At 54.6% G+C, this 18,444-nt stretch overlaps 2 protein-coding genes across 4 annotated transcripts; one reads left to right on the plus strand and one right to left on the minus strand.

Moving 5' to 3' along the window:
• The first annotated feature begins 829 nt into the window (after positions 1 to 829).
• YBX1 (Y-box binding protein 1) lies at positions 830 to 10,980 on the plus strand. Of its 3 annotated transcripts, none has more exons than XM_082329094.1 (8): positions 830 to 1,155; positions 1,527 to 1,590; positions 5,058 to 5,091; positions 7,355 to 7,444; positions 7,668 to 7,970; positions 8,430 to 8,512; positions 8,608 to 8,885; positions 10,606 to 10,980. In XM_082329094.1, the coding sequence occupies exons 1-7, from the start codon at positions 999 to 1,001 to the stop codon at positions 8,852 to 8,854; spliced, it is 978 nt and encodes a 325-aa protein (XP_082185220.1). In that variant the 5' UTR covers positions 830 to 998; the 3' UTR covers positions 8,855 to 8,885; positions 10,606 to 10,980. The 3 variants fall into 3 exon arrangements, with proteins under 3 accessions (XP_082185220.1, XP_082185219.1, XP_082185221.1); XM_082329093.1 differs by having other exon boundaries at positions 831 to 1,155; positions 10,601 to 10,980; XM_082329095.1 differs by having other exon boundaries at positions 973 to 1,155; positions 8,620 to 8,885; positions 10,601 to 10,980.
• A 962-nt stretch (positions 10,981 to 11,942) lies between these two features.
• LOC309598421 (claudin-16-like) lies at positions 11,943 to 17,066 on the minus strand. The gene is made up of 5 exons (XM_082328980.1): positions 15,732 to 17,066; positions 15,309 to 15,411; positions 14,131 to 14,295; positions 13,788 to 13,979; positions 11,943 to 13,213 (listed from the first exon to the last, which is right to left on the minus strand). The coding sequence occupies exons 1-5, from the start codon at positions 15,981 to 15,983 to the stop codon at positions 13,122 to 13,124; spliced, it is 804 nt and encodes a 267-aa protein (XP_082185106.1). The 5' UTR covers positions 15,984 to 17,066; the 3' UTR covers positions 11,943 to 13,121.
• Positions 17,067 to 18,444: the final 1,378 nt, after the last annotated feature.

Raw genomic sequence — 18,444 nt, forward strand, 5'->3', positions numbered from 1 at the left:
CCCTTGCAGGGGGTTAGGCCGGGCTGCCCGCTCCCTTGCAGGGGGTTAGGCCGGGCTGCCCGCTCCCTTGCAGGGGCGGCTTAGGCCGGGCTGCCTGCTCCCTTGCAGGGGGGGTTAGGCCGGGTCCCCCACCCCACTTCAAGCGCCAGCCGCGGCACTTGGGCCAACTCGTCGCCCGCCGGCGCGGCCCCGCCGCCGTTCCTCCGGGGGCTGATGACAACGCGTTAATTGCCCGTAATGAGACGTTTTCAGCAGCTCCGCCACGTCTCCGCGTCCCTCATTCCCCACCGTTAATTAACGCTCCCGGGCTCCTTCCTTCTGATGAGTGTTTTACCTAACCGGGGCCGCCCCCAGCCCTTGTAACGGGGCCGGCGGCGGGGGCTCCATCGCTCGGCCCCGTCTTTTTAAAGCGAGGGGAAGCGCCGGCAGCGCGTCCGCGGGGCCGGGTGCCGGTAACGGCGGGGCTGGGGCGGCGGCTGAGCCGGGGCGGGAGGGAGCGGGCGGGGACGGAGCCGCTGCCGCCACATGGTCGCCCGCACTTCCCCGGTCGGGCCCGTTAGGGGCGGGAGCCGCGGCGGCGGCGGCCAATCAGGGCGCGGGGGCGGGGACTCCGGGTAGACCGGTAAGAAAAGCGAGCCTGGCAGCCGCGGCCGGGGCAGCCAATGGGCGCGCGCTCCTGAGGAAAGGCAGGCGCCGCCGCCAATAGGCGTTCCGGGAGGGGCGGTGGCCGGGAGGGGAAGAGCCAATGGGTGCGCTGGCCGCTTAACGGACGGGCGGAGCGGCGAATAGCGTCGCGCGCGGGCGGGGCGCGCGGGGTGGCTAGCCGGTGCGGGCCGCCATTGTGGCCAGTTCGATCGGTATCGGGAGCGGAGAGCGGAGCTCAGCGAGCCCGGAGCAGGGAGCAGCCCCCCCACGGCCGGCCTCAGTCACCATCACACCGCGGGAGGCGGCGCAAACAGCCAGTCACCACCACCGTCCGCACCGAACAAGCCGCCGCCATGAGCAGCGAGGCCGAGACCCAACCGCCCGCCGCCCCCGTCCCCGCGGCGGCCCCCGCCGCTCCCGCCGACTCTAAACCTAACGGCGGGACCGGGAACGGGGGCAGCGGCCTGGCCTCGGCGGCGCCTCCCGCCGGCGGGGACAAGAAGGTCATCGGTGAGGGGGGGGGGGGGGTCCGCGGCGGTTGGGAGGCCCCGGCGGCGGCGCGAGCCCCCCCCCCCCCCCCCCGCCATCGCTGAGGGGCGGCGCGAGCTCCCCCTCGCTGAGGGGCGGCGCGCGCCGCCGCCGCCGCCTCCTCGCGGCGCGCGCGCCCGCGGCGGCCGTTGGGCGCCCTCTTCCTCCTCCTCCTCCTCTTCCTCCTCCTCCCGCGCGCGCCGCCGGGCCCCGCGTGTCGGCGGGTGGGGGCGGGGCGGCTCAAAATGTCCGCCACGCGGGGCCTTTGTGTGCGCCGCCCCGCCACGTGCCGCCCTGACGCCGCTGCCGCCTTCTCTCCCCCCCCTCCCCCTTCTGCCCCCCCCCCCCCGCAGCAACGAAGGTTTTGGGAACAGTGAAATGGTTCAACGTGAGGAACGGTTACGGCTTCATCAACAGGTGAGGGGCGCGGGCGGGGGGCCGGGCCCGCGGGCCTCGGGGGGTGCCCCTCGGGGGGCTGGCAGCCCTTGTCCCCCCGGCAGGGGGGTCCCACCCCCACCCCAGCATCCCCTGCCCCGTGGGGTTTCTTGGGTTGGCTTTTTAGCGCTTGAATCCTGCCCTTGCTCTCAGTGAAGTTATCCTCATGGCGGTATTTCTTCCATGGCGATTATTTTATTTACGGTGGTTTGGGTTTTTGTGGGTTTTTTTTTTTTTTTTTTTGCTCTTCAGGGTATAAAAGTCTGCTGGCTCTTAGCACGCACAGAGTATTTGCTTAAACTCCTGCATGAAGTTCAGTCGCATCGATGCGAGCAAAAATTGCTTTGAGCGCTTGGTAGTTAAAAGCACGCTCTCTTGAGGAAACCCTGAATGTAGGGGAAATGAGCAAAATCCAGGTTTCTTCTACATCGCAAGACCAGAGAGTGTGTAAAGGGCTCTCAAGAAACAAGTGCCTAGAGGATTCTTTTTATGACAGTCTAAGCGTTCAAATTTTTCTTTAAAATGAACGAGAGTTGTGTAAATACTTAAAACGGGCATATCAGTGAAGCTATCCAGTAGTGGAGGAGTCCTGGAACTGCTCTGCAAACCAGTTCTGGAAAAATGGGAAACAGTTGTAGCCGCCGGTTCTGGAGGCCTCCGGGGGCTGTGGTGCAGAGGCCGTGTTTCGAAGAGCTGTTCCCCCTTGCACACCTACTGCCTCAACCCGCTGCTGCAGAATTTGGCAGAAGGCTTGGGAACCCCTCTTCAGGGAAGCGAGTGTAGATACTGGTGCTTTTATTGGGCCTTCTATTTAGGTTTGTTTTAAATACTGCTTTTTTAAAATTGTCTGTTACCTTATGACCCAATCTTAAGTGTCTGCCAAGCTCCTTAATTGGTTTTGTGTCTGCAACTTTACAAACTTGACTCCGAGTCTGCCCAGTTTGCATTCTTCTTGTAGGTTTTAATGTTAAATGTCGTCTAGTCCTCGGTGCTGTAAGCTTCAGCGTCTTTGGCTTTCGTAAACGCGTATAAAATCACAGGCCACAAACTCTACCTCTAGGGAAGGCTTTTTTCCTGTTTCTCTCAGTAGTGGAAATGCTCGGTGATGTGAGTCAAGCAAGGAAGCGGCAGCAGCTAGTTAAGACATCCGAATGGCTTCCCCAGTCATTAATTTGGCAGCTGTTTAATCCCTGAGGTTGCCATTTTTAATGAGAAACCCAGTGTGATCTCGTGTTATCAAGAGATTAGAGCCGCAGCCTGGGAACCGAAGTGGAGGACATTTCCTCAACTCTGGAATCTCTCTGGCTTGCTGCAAGGGAAACTTTGCGGGAGCTCCTGCCCTTGCTTGTCTTTGCTTCAGACGGGTCCGCTTGCAGCTAAAATTAGCTTTGGAACTAAAATTTAGCTTTGGTATAGGTGCGCATTAACTTCCAGTATTTTCTGTGGGTTTTTTTAATGTTAAAAGTGCATTTCTGTTCTGAAATGCTAGCTTGAATTCGGAGTGTCTGTCAATTGTTTCTCACAGTTGTCAAAATAATAAATGGATGTGCAGGCCACCGACTTGGTCCTCTTACCATAATTGGAGCTGGCTTCTATTTAGTGCTCTCCTCAGCTTAGCAGTGGCATTTTCTTAATCTGTGCTTGTCTGATTCCTTTTTTAATTTCGGGTGTTAAAGGTGTTGAGGGGAGAAGCGTTTAGCGCAAAGATAAGCTAGAGGGTTGTTAGGCCTTCGGGATGGGGGTTGCTCTCGTACCATTTCAAGTTTTCTTTGGGAAAGTGATGGCTGTTACTCTGACCCCATCCAGGCGGCAGCGGGCTTGCTGGAAACCACCGTCGGGAATCGCATGGCAGGCACTGGGCTTCAAAATGGACCAGGAGAATTTTTTTTTTTTAACTAACCATGGATATGCCTTGAGCTGTATCTGTGTAACTGAGGCATTCATTGATCTAAAACTCCTGTGTCCTCTCAAATGGAAATTGCATTTTCAAACAGCCTTTGCAAACAAGCATCTGGTATCGTTGTCCAACATCAAACTTGCACCAGCGCGTAGAGCATCCACGCTTGCAGAGCATAGATGGTGAAGCACTTCCTACCACCGGTTTTCAGTTGAGAGTGAAGGAATGTGCTAAGCTTTTTTTTTTTTTTTTTTTAACTGAAAACCTGTTACTGGGCTCTTCTGAAGGTTTTCAGCTTTTGGAGCATCTGGTAAGAGATCTTAGATTGCAGAGAAGAAAGTATGTAGGCTCAGGCTTTGCAAGGGCTTCTGGATGCTGCATCGTGGGGCCTCGGAGCTACGCTGCCTCGTGATGGGCAGGCTGGCTCGGCTTTGTTTGCCTTTTGACTACCTTTTTGCAGGAGCCTTTGAGGCTTGTAGGCATCAATTCCATGAGGAAACAAGGTGACTTATTTTTACTGGTGCTGTCTGGCAGAAGAGCCGTAGCTCGGATTGAGTTTTTGGAAAAGTCTTCATTGTCATCCTCATGTTTTAAAGCCGGTGGTGAGGAACACTTGGCTTTATCTTAAAAAAAAAAAAAAAAAAGTCTTTAACCAGTCATTCTAGGAAATAAAAGCCGCTTTGCTATTGATTCAAACCGTTCCACAGAGTAATGAAACTAACACCGCAGCGAGGTTCAGTGGGTACGATGCTTGGATGTATGGCTCTAAGTTTGTTACGGGTGGTGGAAGCGGCACGTACAGCGCCCAAACCAGCGCGGCGGCTGTTGGGGCTCTGCCTCTTTGTGGCAGGAGAGAAACTTTTCTGACTTCAGCTGGTGGTGCGGTTGTCCAGCCTCACTCAGCGTGGTACCGGTGGAAACTGTACGGTGATCACGCTGAAGGGTGCTTTCGGGTTCTTGTGGGTACAGACTTGAGCTGTTTTCTGTTTCTTGTGAGGGGAGAAACCCAAGCCCTGCCCTCTCTGTGCTGACAAATGCAACTTGAATAACCCTCCTGCTAGTGGTCTGCTAGTGGTGTTACTCCTTAAATGAAGGAGGCATCGAGGCTGAGAGGAGGGAACTCTGGGGAGATCAGGCAAGGCTCGAGCGGCGATATCGTAGCTTCTTTCAAGGATTGCGATAGCCCATCTCCCACACAGCCCCCGTCAGAAGCGACTGCTTGCTGTCAGGTGTCCTTTCCTCCAGCATCTCCATCGGTGGGATGTGAAGGGCAGAGGGGCGTGCAGGGGGGAGGGAGGAGGCTTTCACACGCGACTCAGTGGGCTTCAGCGCGTGCCCTGACCCTTGCGTAGGCTACCTGACGATCTCTTCGCTTCAGGCAGTGAGCTAGTAGGGGACTGGGTGAGAACACGTTGAGGAGCGAGGCTGATGCTGAAAGCTAGTTGTCTTGACAGTTCCCTGTTTGGTCCCCTCCCCAAACAACTGAATTTATAAACTGGGCTAATTTAGTGTGCGTTTCATACATGAATTTCCATTTCCCGTTGTCTTGCAGGAATGACACCAAGGAAGATGTGTTTGTCCATCAGGTAAGACTTCCTTGAAACCGAAACTTGCTATGCGTGACCTATGGAACTGGGATTGAAGTTGTGCAAGAGCCTCACGTTTTCCAAGAAGTGTTACTTGAACACAAACAACTGTTGCTCGCTATTGGATTGCAAGCAGAGCCTGCGTGTGCTCGGGGGTTTTGCATATCCACCTGCATCCGTCGTGAGGACAGGAGATACGTGGGATCGAGCGGGCTGATACTGTATGATGACGAAAACTGCGCTGTCTGCAAGTTTGCTCTGTTGACTCGGGGGTGACTGAAGTCCAGTTCAGTCGCCCTGTGGATTCGTGTAGTTGTTAGTTAGCACAGGGAAATAAGGTTAAATGAAAAGCTTGCAGCAGGGAGTGAAATTAATTGGGCTGGAATAGGGATGAAGTGCCAGTGAAGATTTTTTTTAATTTTTTTTTTTTAGGCAAAACTTTTATGGAATTTAAGGCTCCAGGCTTTCAGTGAAAGCCTGAAAACGTTTTAATAGATACTTTTTCAATTAAACAGATAGGTACACTTAAATATTATTTCTGGGGAGCCTGTAAATGTCTGGAAACTAGACCGGAGTCAGACTGCACAGCACACCTGCGGTTTATTTCACAGAGCGGGTTGGCCTTAGTTTAGTCCTTTGCATCTGACTTGTAAGTCTCTGTGATCGGCTCTGTGTTTTCACCCTGTCTTAGGATCTCTTGTTGTCAAGCAGCCCACAAAGAGTTCTTAGTGGAGCGTGGCTTACTTCTGGCATTTAGGAGCCCATGGATCGCTCTTTTGTTTTGAGTTAGGGATATACTGCTGATGTTGTAAACAAAGGGAGGAAAAAGTAACCCCTGGCAAGTGTTTTGACTCGAGTTTGATTTGCCATCTCTCAGCTTCTTGCTTGTGCTACATCTGAAGTACCTGCTGTTAAATATAGAGGCATTTGTTTGTAAGAGGTTGTTCTGTAATGGGCAGTGGAGAAAGGCCAACCGACTCCACTGCGTTTGTGTACCGAGGCAGGAATATATACCCTGAAGGGAAGCTTTCAGCCTTCAGCACTCGATGTGCAAGTAGGGTAACCTGTAAGTGACCTTGACTTATGAGTCGGATTTCAGGACTTGTCGTGTAACTCCTGTCTGTGTTTCTAAAAGCACAGTTTTGGCAGTGATTCGTTTTAATGTAATAATTTTCATGATAAAACAGTTCGAGAGGTCTAATCTGAAAGAAATCAGCTTGGTTTAGGAGTTATAGCTGCGTGTGCTTTTTCCCATCCCCGTTACCAAGCTTGGGTCTGACGAAGAGCTGTTACGCTCAGCTACTGTTGTAATAAGGTTTCCTGTCTTTCCCTGAAGCCCCTGCTTTGTAGGCTGAGACTTGTGGGCATGTTTTTCCATAGATTTTGTTCCATTTAGGGAAAACAATCCAGTCAAATGCTGTTGCTGATATTTTTTGTAAAGTTGTTACATTTGTATTACTGTTCAGTTAGTGTTTGATAAACAATGTGCCTGAGAGTGGTGCATATTGAGCATTAACTCAGCTGTCAGAAATTTAATCTACTGCTGAATAGGACGGAAAATTCAGTGTTTTCTAGTAATGTCATTTAACATGCAGATAGCGATGCAAAGGCTTGCCTGGTGCTGACACCTTGGAAGGGCTAATCCTTGGTGCCTAATACACGGCTGGAGTAGATTTGTGATTAATTGGTAAATACCACGGCTGAAGCGATGGTATTGGAAGCCTAGAGAAAGAAATCCCCTGATTTATGGCCATCGATGTGTTTATATAGCGTGGGGTGGCCTCATTTGTACGTAGGCTACTGCACACTGCGGTGGTGTGGGAAAGCAGTAGAGGGCTGGGAATCTGAGTGTATGATTGGAAAGGCTTATATACTGGTGTATCTGCTTCAGAGGAAAGTATAACTACTACGGGGGTGTTTAAAGCTAAACTCTGCTTAGGTGTGCTGTGGCCGGTGTGTATTGTGGGGGGGTTTGTTTGTTTTCAAACTGCTTTTTCAGCTAGCAAGCAGCACGTTGACAGACGTTTCTAGTCAGCTGTTACACACTTCAGATGGGCCAGAACTATAGTGATATGGGTAAATTCTACGGCTTCCTGGATTTTCACAGTGTTAATTGCTTTTTTCCAGGAGTACAGGTCTTCCTGCTAAGATATTAAATACTCAAATTCCTTAATCTTTAAAAAAAAAAAAAAGTCTTCAGATATGCTAAGTAGTATTCTCATGCTGTGCCTGTAAATGTAATTCTGCGATGTTATGTTGTTAGACTGCCATAAAGAAGAATAACCCCAGGAAGTACCTCCGCAGCGTAGGAGATGGAGAGACCGTGGAGTTTGATGTGGTTGAGGGAGAAAAGGTAAACTCACCTCTCGGGTGTTAGCGTATGCACGGAAAACTCGGTCTGCAGGCTTTGGTGTGGCCTGTGGTTTGAGTCGATGCCTGATGACATCCAAGGAGATGAATGGTTTTTCATTGCTTTACAATGTGGATGTAAATCGTTGCTAAGTACTGAATTATATTACGCTATAACTGATTCGATGCTGAGTGTTTACCTACCTAATGCTATCCCTGCTCTTTAGGGTGCGGAGGCAGCTAATGTTACAGGTCCTGGCGGCGTTCCAGTGCAAGGCAGTAAATACGCAGCAGACCGTAACCATTACAGACGATATCCACGTCGTAGGGGTCCTCCACGCAACTACCAGCAGAACTACCAGAATAGTGAGAGTGGGGAAAAGAACGAAGGAGCAGAGAACATACCAGAAGGTCAAGCCCAGCAACGCCGTCCCTATCGCAGGCGGCGGTACCCACCTTACTATATGCGTAGGCCCTACGGGCGTCGACCACAATATTCCAACCCTCCCGTGCAGGGAGAGATAGTGGAGGTAACGTTTGCTTAACGTGTGGGGCTAAACTGGCTTGATTGTTTTGGAGCAGGGTGATGGGACGCAGCTTTTTGCCGCTTTTGTAGATACTCAAGGTGATTTTGGTATGGTTTGGCGGTAGGATGAAGCATTGGAGCAGATGTTGATAAGCTGGAGAAGGTCTTAATGTTACAGCTTTTAAAAAAACAAGAATGTGTTTGAATTTGTGGTAACTTCCCACACGATCAACTGGAAGAAACACAAATTTGAATTTGTGGTAACTTCCTATATGATTAACTGGAAGAAACGGAAATTCTAATGGTGCGTACTCGCGTGCCCTAGGACCTCTGCCTGCCTCGTCGTACGCCTCGGGCTTGACCTGACAGCCCCCTTACAGCCCCCTTCCTCGCGGCTTGCCCGCTCGTGGCGTTACAGGCTTCTGCCTGTGGCTAAGATGATTTGTTACCTGATGTCTTCCAGGGTGCTGACAACCAGGGTGCAGGAGAGCAAGGCAGACCAGTCAGGCAGAACATGTATCGAGGTTACAGACCACGATTTCGCAGGTATGCTGCAGACGAACTTTTTTTTTTTAAATTTTGCCTTTTAGCAACAGAGACAGAACATGGCGATGGTCAGATGCTGCATTGTTAAAGCCTAGCTTGACTTTCAGGGGTCCTCCTCGTCAAAGACAGCCTAGAGAGGACGGGAACGAAGAAGATAAAGAGAACCAAGGGGATGAAACCCAAAGTCAGCAGCCACCTCAACGTCGGTACCGTCGTAACTTCAACTACCGACGCAGACGCCCAGAGAACCCTAAACCACAAGATGGCAAAGAGACGAAGACAGCCGAACCACCAGCTGAGAACACGTCCGCTCCCGAGGCCGAGCAGGGCGGGGCTGAGTAAATACCGGCTTACCATCTCTACCATCATCCGGGTGCGTGTCCGGAGGCTCTTGAGGATACGATTTGATGACTGACTTGTTGCTTTTGATGCTTTCCTTTGGGTTTTTTTGCCTTAAAAGATTTGGACTAGTCTTGCTCATGCGGGTTGTAACCAAACTGGCCGTGCTTGTGAGCGCTAACGTCTGCAAAACCAAACTGGGGGACTTTGCTGTACAAATGCTGATTAATTGGGAGGACTCAGTTACCAGGCTTGACTTCTCATTGATGGAGTCACTGCCTTAATCTCAGAATCACTGTTAATCTCAAAGTCTGGGCTGTGCTCAGGAGCAGGTCAGGCCTGGGGCAGCCTTTGCCCACCCTGAACAGCGATTCTGGCGGAGTGGCTTGAGAGGAGCTGGGAGAAAGGGGCACTGGGACTTACTCAGCTCTGTAAGCGTCCGAGCTTTTACCTCTCGGTCCCAGAGGGGAAGTGAATGGCATTAAGACCTCTAGGCATTAATTTCTAGAAAGCTGATGCGGAATTTGCAGGAGCGTCTCAGTAGCAGCTTTTTATCTAACCGAAAAAGTGCTGGAACAGCTGGTAGAGACGGTGCTTTTTCTGGAGCATCCAGGGCGCCCATGGCTGAGGTGCTGCAGCGCGGGTGCGGTTGCCGCTGGCAGGATTGCGTAGAGGCTGGCGTTAAAACCTTGTTTTCGCTGCAAGGCAGGCTGGCTGTGACTTGGCGCTTGCTTGGTGCCGTCTTCTGAAGGACAGTTTGCTGATTTGGGAGTATTTTCATTGCCCCGTTGCTTTCTACTTGCCGGGCTTTGCCTGGCACCTGCCTTGGCTGTTCTTCCTCTCGCCAGCGTTCGTACCCCGCTCCCTTCGCGCCTCACTCATTGCTTGTTGCCTGGAGGGCAGGCAGATGGACAGACGGATTTAGGCTCTGGTGGGAGCGGTAACGAGTGGTCACGTTAACGGGGTGACCAGGGAGCGCGGAGCTGGGCGTGGGGAGTAGCGTGGCGTCACCGGCAGCCGCGGGCCTCCCAGCTCCGAGAGCTCGGTCCTCAAGGGCTGGGTGCCGCTGGGTTTGTCGTGCAGGGCTACCCGATGCCTCTTCAAGCCTCGCGGCAGGGTTTTCCGTGCACTTGATGTGAACCTCTTATCCTGGCGTCCATCTTAATGGTTAACTGGATGAATTCTTCCTCGTGGGCTTCAGCGAAACCCCAGGATGGCCCTTGGTTGCTCTTTCTGTCTGTCGGTAGTGTCGGAGAAAGTAAATTGTGGTTTCTGTGGTCTGGGCAGTGGCTTGCTGATGCCGCGCTGCCTCTGTTGGGCACAGGTGGAAACCTGCTCCTCAGCCGTCTCCTGAGGATCTCGGGTTGTCCGCGAGCCTTCCCAGGGGCTGGCTCGGAGTTCCCAGCTCCGCTTCCAGGCCCGGTCCCGCAGCGCGGAGCCCCAGGTCGGCGGCTCTCCCCAGGAGGCCGGTGCGGGGAGAGGCGGAGGCGGGATTCCTTTGCGTTTAAATTCAGCGTCGCGTCTTTCTGGAGTCTTTTGCGTTCGGTTTGGGTGGAAGATGGCGGTTTTGGCTGCTGAGAGCGGGCTGATGGTGGGAGCGTCGTGGGCTGGTTGAAGGGCTGCAGCTGGTGAGGGCGTTGTCGGTGTGTGGAGGTGAGCTCGGGGAGAGCTTGTGTGTTGCGGGTGAGTCTCGTTAGACAAAACACCCTTGGACACCGGCCTGATGGTCCTTTCTGTTCTCTTTTTCAGTTTAGTCATCAAAGAAAAGACTTAAGAAATGAAGAAGAAAAGAAAATGAAATTCCAGCAATAAGAAATGAACAAAAGAATTGGAACTGAAGACCTTAAGTGCTTGCTTTTTGCTGTTGACCAGATTACAGAACTATCTGCATTATCTATGCAGCATGGGATTTTTATTATTTTTACCTGAAGAAGTCTCCTTTTGGAAACGATAAACACGTTTTTTAAAAGCCTGTTTTTTCTCAATATACCTTTAAAGGTTTTTAAATTGTTTCATATCTGGTCAAGTTGAGATTTTTAAGAACCTCATTTTTAATTTGTATGAAATAATACACCTGATTTTTTCAAGTCAAACTGCAAGCATCTGTTAATAAAGGTCTTAAAGAATTACCTTGTGTGCTTCCTCGTTCTAAACCCACGTTTGTATGAAAGGTTTTAAGTTAAGCGTTCATATAAGGTTTGGGGAAAAAAAATACTACTTTATTTCTTCAGCATACAGGCTGTTGGGGTAAAATGTAAAAAAATCAAAGTAAAAAAGAAAATTCAAGTCGCTGAGCCCTACAGCAACGGGGTGGAAAGGCTCTCGGGGGGCGAAGAGGGGAGGCGCTTGGTGGGAAGGGTGGCTGGTGTCCTGCTGGTGTGCAGGAAGGGGAATCGAGGGAAAACCAGGGAAAAGGCAGGTTCCCGCCTGGGTCTGAAAGCCAGAGCCTCCACCAACAGCCTGGCACCTGCCTGGGCTTGGCTTAAGTCCTGCTCTGCTCAGCTTAACGTCCCCCGGGCTTGGCTTTACGTCCTGCTCGGCTCCCTGTCCCGCTCGGAGCGGCGGGAGGCTGCCTGGAAGCCCGCGCAGGTGCCGGGAGGCTCCCGGCCTCCCCGCGGTGCCGCAGTCCCCCGTCACCCGGGGGCGAAACCGGCTCTGGGGGCGGCTGAGAGCCGGGGCCGCTGCCGGGGTGGCTGAGAGCCGGTTCTTCCCCGGCCGCTGCTCGCTCGGCCTCGGCAGCCCCGCCGCTCGCCGTGCCGTGCTCTAATAGCACCGGGCATGAATCGCCAGTGAGGAACGTGCCCGTCGGGTCGTGTGATGGCAGCTCTTGACAGCTTTCCTTTCTACGCACTGATGAGCTCTGCGCTTGCTCTTTTTAACTTTAATTTTTTTTTTTTTTACATTGTTTTCCTGTGTGCTCAAGCGCCAGCCATTAACAGCCCCGCGCAGTTAGGTCTTGCTCTCTCTAAGTACCTCCGAACGCGCTTCTGCCCGTCGTCCCGTGCGTCAGCTGGGAGCTGTCCGCCTTCAGTCACGCTCTTTATTTGTCGCCCAGCTTTGGTGATTGGATTTCTTCATTTTTCAGGTCCCTGGGGCGTTGCTTTAACCCGTGCTAACGACCGACGCGCTTGCTCCCGTGCTGCAGGACGCAGCAGCTGGCCAGCGGCGTTCCCGCGTAGCACCTAAAGCGGCAGCTGCGATCCGGCGAGAGGTTTGCTGCCTTTCAGCTTCGTGTGAGATAAGAAATGACGTCCCCGACTTCCCCGGGGAGGGACGGCGTGGGGGGGTGTTTTGCAGCCTGCCCAGGCTACCAAAGCCCTGCTGCCAGCCTCCTCTGCGCCGTCCCGCTGCAGGGACCGGCTGTAGCCCTGCGGCAACGTCAGTGCAGGCCCAGGGGCTCGGGCTGCTGCCTTTCGGGGTGGCGAAGCCCCTGCCGGGGAGGTTTCTGCCCAGCTTCCCCGCGCTGCCGTGGTTTCTGTGCGCCAGCCTTGGGGCGAGGGATCAGGGCAAGGACGAAGCCGTCAGCGATTGCGGCGGGGGGCGTGGTGGTGGGTTTGGGTTCTGGTTTGTTTTCATAATGGTTTGCAAGTGAAGGAGGATAATAATTCACTTGGAAAACAGAATTCCCTTTTCCTGTGGGCTTAAAACCCCAACTTTGCAGGCAGAGCACCTCCGTTAGGCTGCAACCTGACTCGGCGCCTGGTGCCTGACACGTATGGCCACCGCGCTGCTCCGCTGATAGCCCCGCCATAACGAGAAACACTCCAGGCTGCAAGCTTTACCCGGTTTTTAAATGCAAACCGTGTGCTGCCACATGTCTGAGCGCAGGGGCGGTTTCCAGCAGGCCGGCACGGAGTGACCGGGGCCACCAGCCACGCGGAGTCAGTCTTGCTCTGCGCAGAAAAGGCAAATTCCTAAATTCCTCCAAAGCAGCGGCTGGGCGATGTCGGAGCGGCTCCTTTACCCTCAGCGTCCCAACGGCTTTCCCAGGGGCTTGGTGACCTCTTGTCTTAAAGCAACGCTTTTCTGGGGTTTGGTTTTGTGAAACCTGGCTGGAAATGGGGGGGGGGGGGAAGCCTCCTCTGCGGGTGACTTCTGCAGCACCCTTGCTTTTTTGCAGCCACTGAAGCTACAGCTCGCGCAGACCCTGCGATCAGAGCCTTAAAGCAATCGCGGAGATGTCCCAGTATAGGCGACGGTGCTTTAATGGGGTCAGGCTGGGGGGAGAGCACCCTGCAGCGGGGCCGGGTGCGGGAGGTGCTGCTGCCCATCACACACGGGAGTCCATGGCGTACATCTGGCTTCTGGCCGTTTGGCCCCGCGGCTGGGGAAGCCTCTGGGGTTGCCAGCGGCTGCTGGGCTCTGCCAGGAAAGAGTTGGGGTTGTGTCATGGCCGGCAGCGGCGGGGGGGCTCGGGGGGGGACACAGCATGGGGACACGGCAGGAGAAATGAACCCGGAGAGCCGGCGCTGTGGGGTCGGCTTCCACCCGGTGGGCGTAAGGGCTGGAGGGGGCGCCTGGCGAGGCATGGCCTGCCCCGCGTCCCTGACGGTGGCACGGCCAGATTGCCACCGGCGCATCCTTGCGGCCACCGGCTGAGGCTTTGGCTGGTCACAGTGATACAGCTCCAGCCCGGCCACTGCTTTGGGTAGACGGCAACACACCTTCACCAGGACCTCGAGGTCCCCCAGATGCGGATGGAGCATTTCTGCACCCCCGCCGTGCCCTCACGGGGTCCCCACGCAGCCCCGTCCTGCCTGGCGTGACCCGGCCTCCCCGGCCGAGGCGCAGCCTTGGCTGCCCAGGGCTTCCCCTTGCTTCGGCTGGACCCTGCAAGAAGTGCCCGCGCCCTCTGAGCTGGTCCGTGGCCCCGCGTACGTCCCTGCAGGGCACAGAGCTGCTTACGGTGGGATGGGGTGGGGCAGGGCAGACCGACCTGCGCAGGCGTGGAGGCAGCAGGTCAGCAGGACGGATGCCACGAAGCCGCCCGTCGAGCCAGCCATCCCCAGCCAGCACGACCACCCGAAGTCGTAGTGGACTCCCAGGAATATATTGTGCGACACCAGCATGGCTCTCTCCACGTAGACGTCCACCGCGTACCACACGGAGCCCACAAGGCCCAGGATGCCTAGGAGGAACGGGGCCGGTTAAGAAAGAGCCATACAACACCCCCATGCTCACCAACCCCTCCTGGGGGGGTGCCCCCAGCTCCCAGCCTCTCCCCAGCTTCCCATGGGCCACGGCGTCCATCTGCCCCCTGAGCTCTCCCAGCCACGCACTCCCGATGCCGAGGATGACGCCGGCCCCGTAGCACATCTTCAGTTTGACGCGAGGCTCCTCCTTGAGGAACTTGACACAGTCGAGCCCGAGGAGCAACGTAGCCAAAGCCAGGCCAGCCAGGAGGTCCGCTGCGATCAGCAGGGTCCGGGTCACCACGATCTTCACTGGGCAGGGAAGGAAAAAAAAAAACCCAGAGAGGGGACTGAGGAACGGTCAGAGGAACTGGTCTCCCCACTCCCGATTGCTGCCTGTGTCCCTGCTAGAGCCATCCAGCTCACCAGTCCGTAGGAGACACCTACATCGGCACCCACCGACCCCGTGCCTGCTGCGTGCAAGGTGCTCATCGGGCTCATCTGAAACCTTGCAACGGGACTTAATAAGCCCGTTATCAGACCAGCTCAAGAAACCAAACAGCTTATGGTGTATCCCAGCTCCTGCGATGTGGTCACCTACTCAAGACCTTCTTGCACAGGCTTGGACAGAAGATGCTGCTGTCCTGACTGTGGGGTTTTTTCTTCTCCAAGTTGTGTAGCTGGGGTTTTGAACAGCAAATGTCAACATACCAGTGAAAAATATGAGAGCTGGCACGGTTCACATCACCAGCCGTGTGCGATGGGACTTCTCCCTACAAAGCTTTTTCCCCAGAGCAGCGCAACAGCCTGACTTAGTCCATGCTGACTTCTTGTTCCCTTCGCTTCCCGAACCTGCGTTCTCCTGGGTCAACACCCTGTACGAGGGTTCTTCTGTGCAGGGCCTGATGTGCCCTGTGCAGGCCAGGAGAAGTCTCCATGCCACAAGATGACGCCGTGAGCTGAGGATGCTTGCCCAGCGGGAATGGTCCTCACCCCTGCACGCAACATCAGTGGGGTTGCAAATCCCACCGTGGAGCGCGGGGTAGGAGCTGCACCTGGGCTCTGCGTGCCAAAACCCCTTTGTTGTGAGGTGGCACAGCTTCATGGCCTCTCTCCAGCTTGGTGGCCCCATGGCAGATCTGGCTGGCCCATGGGTTGCCATCCAGGCCACGTTGATGGGGCAGGAGACCAAGAGAAGCCCTGGGCCTGCATTGCTGACTGACGAGGATCAGCCCTTTGCAAAGCAGATCATCTTCTTGAAAAGGGAAGAGGGAAAACTCTTAGCTGTGAACTTAAAAAAATGCCTCCAGGCCACGCCAGCTTACCTGGGTGGTCCGCCAAAATGGAGTCATACTGGTCGCAGGTCCTGACCCCATCCTGCATGTTGGTGACACACTCCCTCCAAAGCCCCCGGCATTTGTGACTGACCTGCAAGCAGGGGAAAGACACTCCAGCAAAAAGCACCCACAAGCACCCCAGCTCCCCAGGGACGGCCCAGCCCAGCAAGGCAGATCCTGGGGCTCTCAGCACCACAGCTGGACACGTCCCGGTGACTCCCTACCCATACCTTGCGCTCCGTCTCCTCCTGCTCCTGCGTTTCTCTAATCCTCCAAACTCATGCAGAAAGCAGTGGGTTTGTCCCACCGTGGCCCCTTTCCAAGCCTGTGGAGACATGGCGCAACCCCATGGAGGTCAAGGTACCCACCTTGCTCCCAGCTGCTAACCTTGATGATGGTTGCTCTGCTCACCTCCAAGCTGTCATCAGCGTTCACCATCCAGCAGTCGGTGCACGTGGCAAGGAGCAGGAAGAGGGTTGAGAGAAGAGCAAGGATGAACGCCGTCGTCTGCAAGGCTGCGCTCATGGGGTTGCCTGCAAGGGCACAGAGACGTCCGTCAGCTCTGCTCTGGCCACTTCCCAGGCACCTGATCCACAGGGACAAAGTGCCACCTAGGCCAGGGTGTCCTCTGGGTCCCTGTGAGTCATCTGGGGCCCATCTCATGGTCCTGGGTGCTGCCAAAATGCTCCAATACCCTCAGCTGAGGCTGGGCCACCAGGTTTGCATGCAGACAGGGCCTTCAGAGATACATTAATTTTGCAGTGGCGACATACCCACGTGGGGTTGCTCTCTAGGTGTCCTCTCATCCAAATAGATCATCTGAAGTTGCCAACCCTTAGTAGTCGCCCTTTGGGAATCAAGAGCTGCTGGAAAACGTTGTCAAACAACTACTGTTGTCAGAGCTTGTGATCTGAGCGTGTGGCTCTGGAGGTTTTCTTGGTGCCTCCATCCCCGCATCCGTGTGACTCGGTGGGAAGAGCACCTGCCTTTTCTTGCTTTTGTTTTGAAGAAAAAGCAATGAAATGTAACATCCAGGCTGGAGCACAGACGAGCGTCCCATGGAGATGTCCTAACCTCGAGCAACAAGCCCAAAGAAAGCATCTCCCATTATGGAGGTGGATGAAGGCTGCTGGGGCTTGATGTGGGTGCCCTTGGGTGCTGCCGAGGCTTTCCAAAGACCAGAGGGGATGGGACCCTCTGTTTTCCATCCTTGCCAGAGACTGAGGACTTTGCAGAGAAGGAGCTGTGCCCAAGGTATGGAGCAGAGGCCATCCTATCTCCACAGCCTGGCCATGCGTCCCTCTTTGCTGTGTTTTGCAACTCAAGGTGCTAAATATTTTAGCGCCTGAAGTTACAACCACTGCGACAGCCCTTTGGGCAGAGGCGTTCCCATGAGTGGGTGAATTAAAGAGATCGGCGGGGTCTCTGAGCTGCACGGGTTAGTTATCATAGGGCGATGACTCTTCCCCATGGCAGAGTTGGTGGCCTTCAGGCAGATGCTGCCCGCCCTGGCCCAGGCTCCCCCGTGGGCAGGGGCGAAGGAGGGGCGCAGATCCCACACCCTGTAGGCAGGGGCTCCCACCCATCCCCTTCCCCTCTTGGGACGTGGCTGGGAGCAGAGGTGCCGCTCACCCCGGCTCCTTGAGCCTTTCCATCAGCTTCACTCTGAGCGTCTCTGGTTTTAACACACAGCCTCCTAGACCCCAATTTACAAAGTTGTTTTTAATTTCCCCGGCTCCCTTTGGAGCAAACTCTCCACAACCTTATGTTTTTTCCACTAGACCCTGGCTGTTTCGGAGCCTTTGAAGAAAATCCGTTCAGCCATTTGAGTTATATGGCCAAGAAAAAAAAACAAAAAAGAAAAGAAAGAAATCCTTAACCCCAGCAAAACCCAGCTCCGAACCCTGTTAGCAATAAAAAGGAGCTCGGGGGAGAGCGTTACCTTCACTGCAGGCTCATCCTTGCTGGGGTGGGACGACGGCAAAAGCTCTTTGTCGCCGATGACCGGGGCTGGGGACGTGGGCTTGAAGGCTTTCAGGTACCGGTGGGATTTGATCCTGACCCCCCGATGGAGTTGGAGAAATGCAACGCCTGCCGGAGCCCGCGCTGGGCTATTTATGTTTTTTCCAAGGCACGTCAGATGGGCTTTGCGCTCCGAGGCGTGATGGGCATCCCTGCGGTTCAAACAGTGGTAGGTTGGGAATGGAGCCTCCCCCCCAAAAATATCACGTGGGGAAACCTGTGGGAACGCGCTGGGAACACTCCCTAGGTGGGGGACTCTGTGTCCCGGGCAAATATCCCACATTTTTTAATTAGACCTTTTAATTACTGCCTAGGAGTGAGTGGCCTAAGATATGTTGGGTCCCCAGGACTGGGGCAAGGGCGTCAGAGGGGTGGAGGTGGCCGGAGAAAGAAGCTAAACTGCAAGGAGGACAATTAAAACCCTTTGGCGAAGCACGCAGCCAATAATTAAGACCCTTTATTTTATTTTCCCGTATAAGTGGAGCACAAGCGATGACCGCTGCGGCGGTTCTGGCTCAGATAACGCGCCTGGTCAGCCCCCGAGGAGGTTTTTGTGACCCTGGAAAGCGGCACCCCAGCCGCCTGGCACTTGGAGCTGCCCTAAAAACCGCAGGTTTGGTCCCTGATCCCCTACCAGTTGGAAAAAAAAAAAATCACTTTTTCTTGGGCTTTCTCACAAAGCGTCGTGGGGTGGCCTCCTCCGAGCATCCCTGGGGTCAGCCCTGCCCCGCGGCGCTCCGGCATCGCCGCACCCTCCTCTCCCGGACCCATGGAAAACACAGCGCGTCTCCATTTCACGGGTTGTGTTTGAGAGATGCACTTGGGTTTTTAGGTTTGTTGTGGGTTGGTTTTTAGTTCCTTTGGATAATCCCCTGCGCACCCAACTGTGGGGATTTTGGCGACGCAGGCAAAGCCTCGCGCTTCAGCCCCGCAGAGGCACCCGGGTGCTTGACGTCTGCGATGGCTGTGGCTTTACTTTGGGTTATCCTGTTTTTCTGGGATTTCGGCACACGGCAGGGCCAGCGTTTGGGCGTTAGGACTGAAAACGTCCAGGAGGGTTTGGGTGCTTTCCTTTCCCAACATTTACAGCTCAGGAATATAT

This window comes from Platalea leucorodia (genome assembly GCF_965183815.1).
Source record: "Platalea leucorodia genome assembly, chromosome: 17".
NCBI lineage: Eukaryota > Metazoa > Chordata > Aves > Pelecaniformes > Threskiornithidae > Platalea > Platalea leucorodia.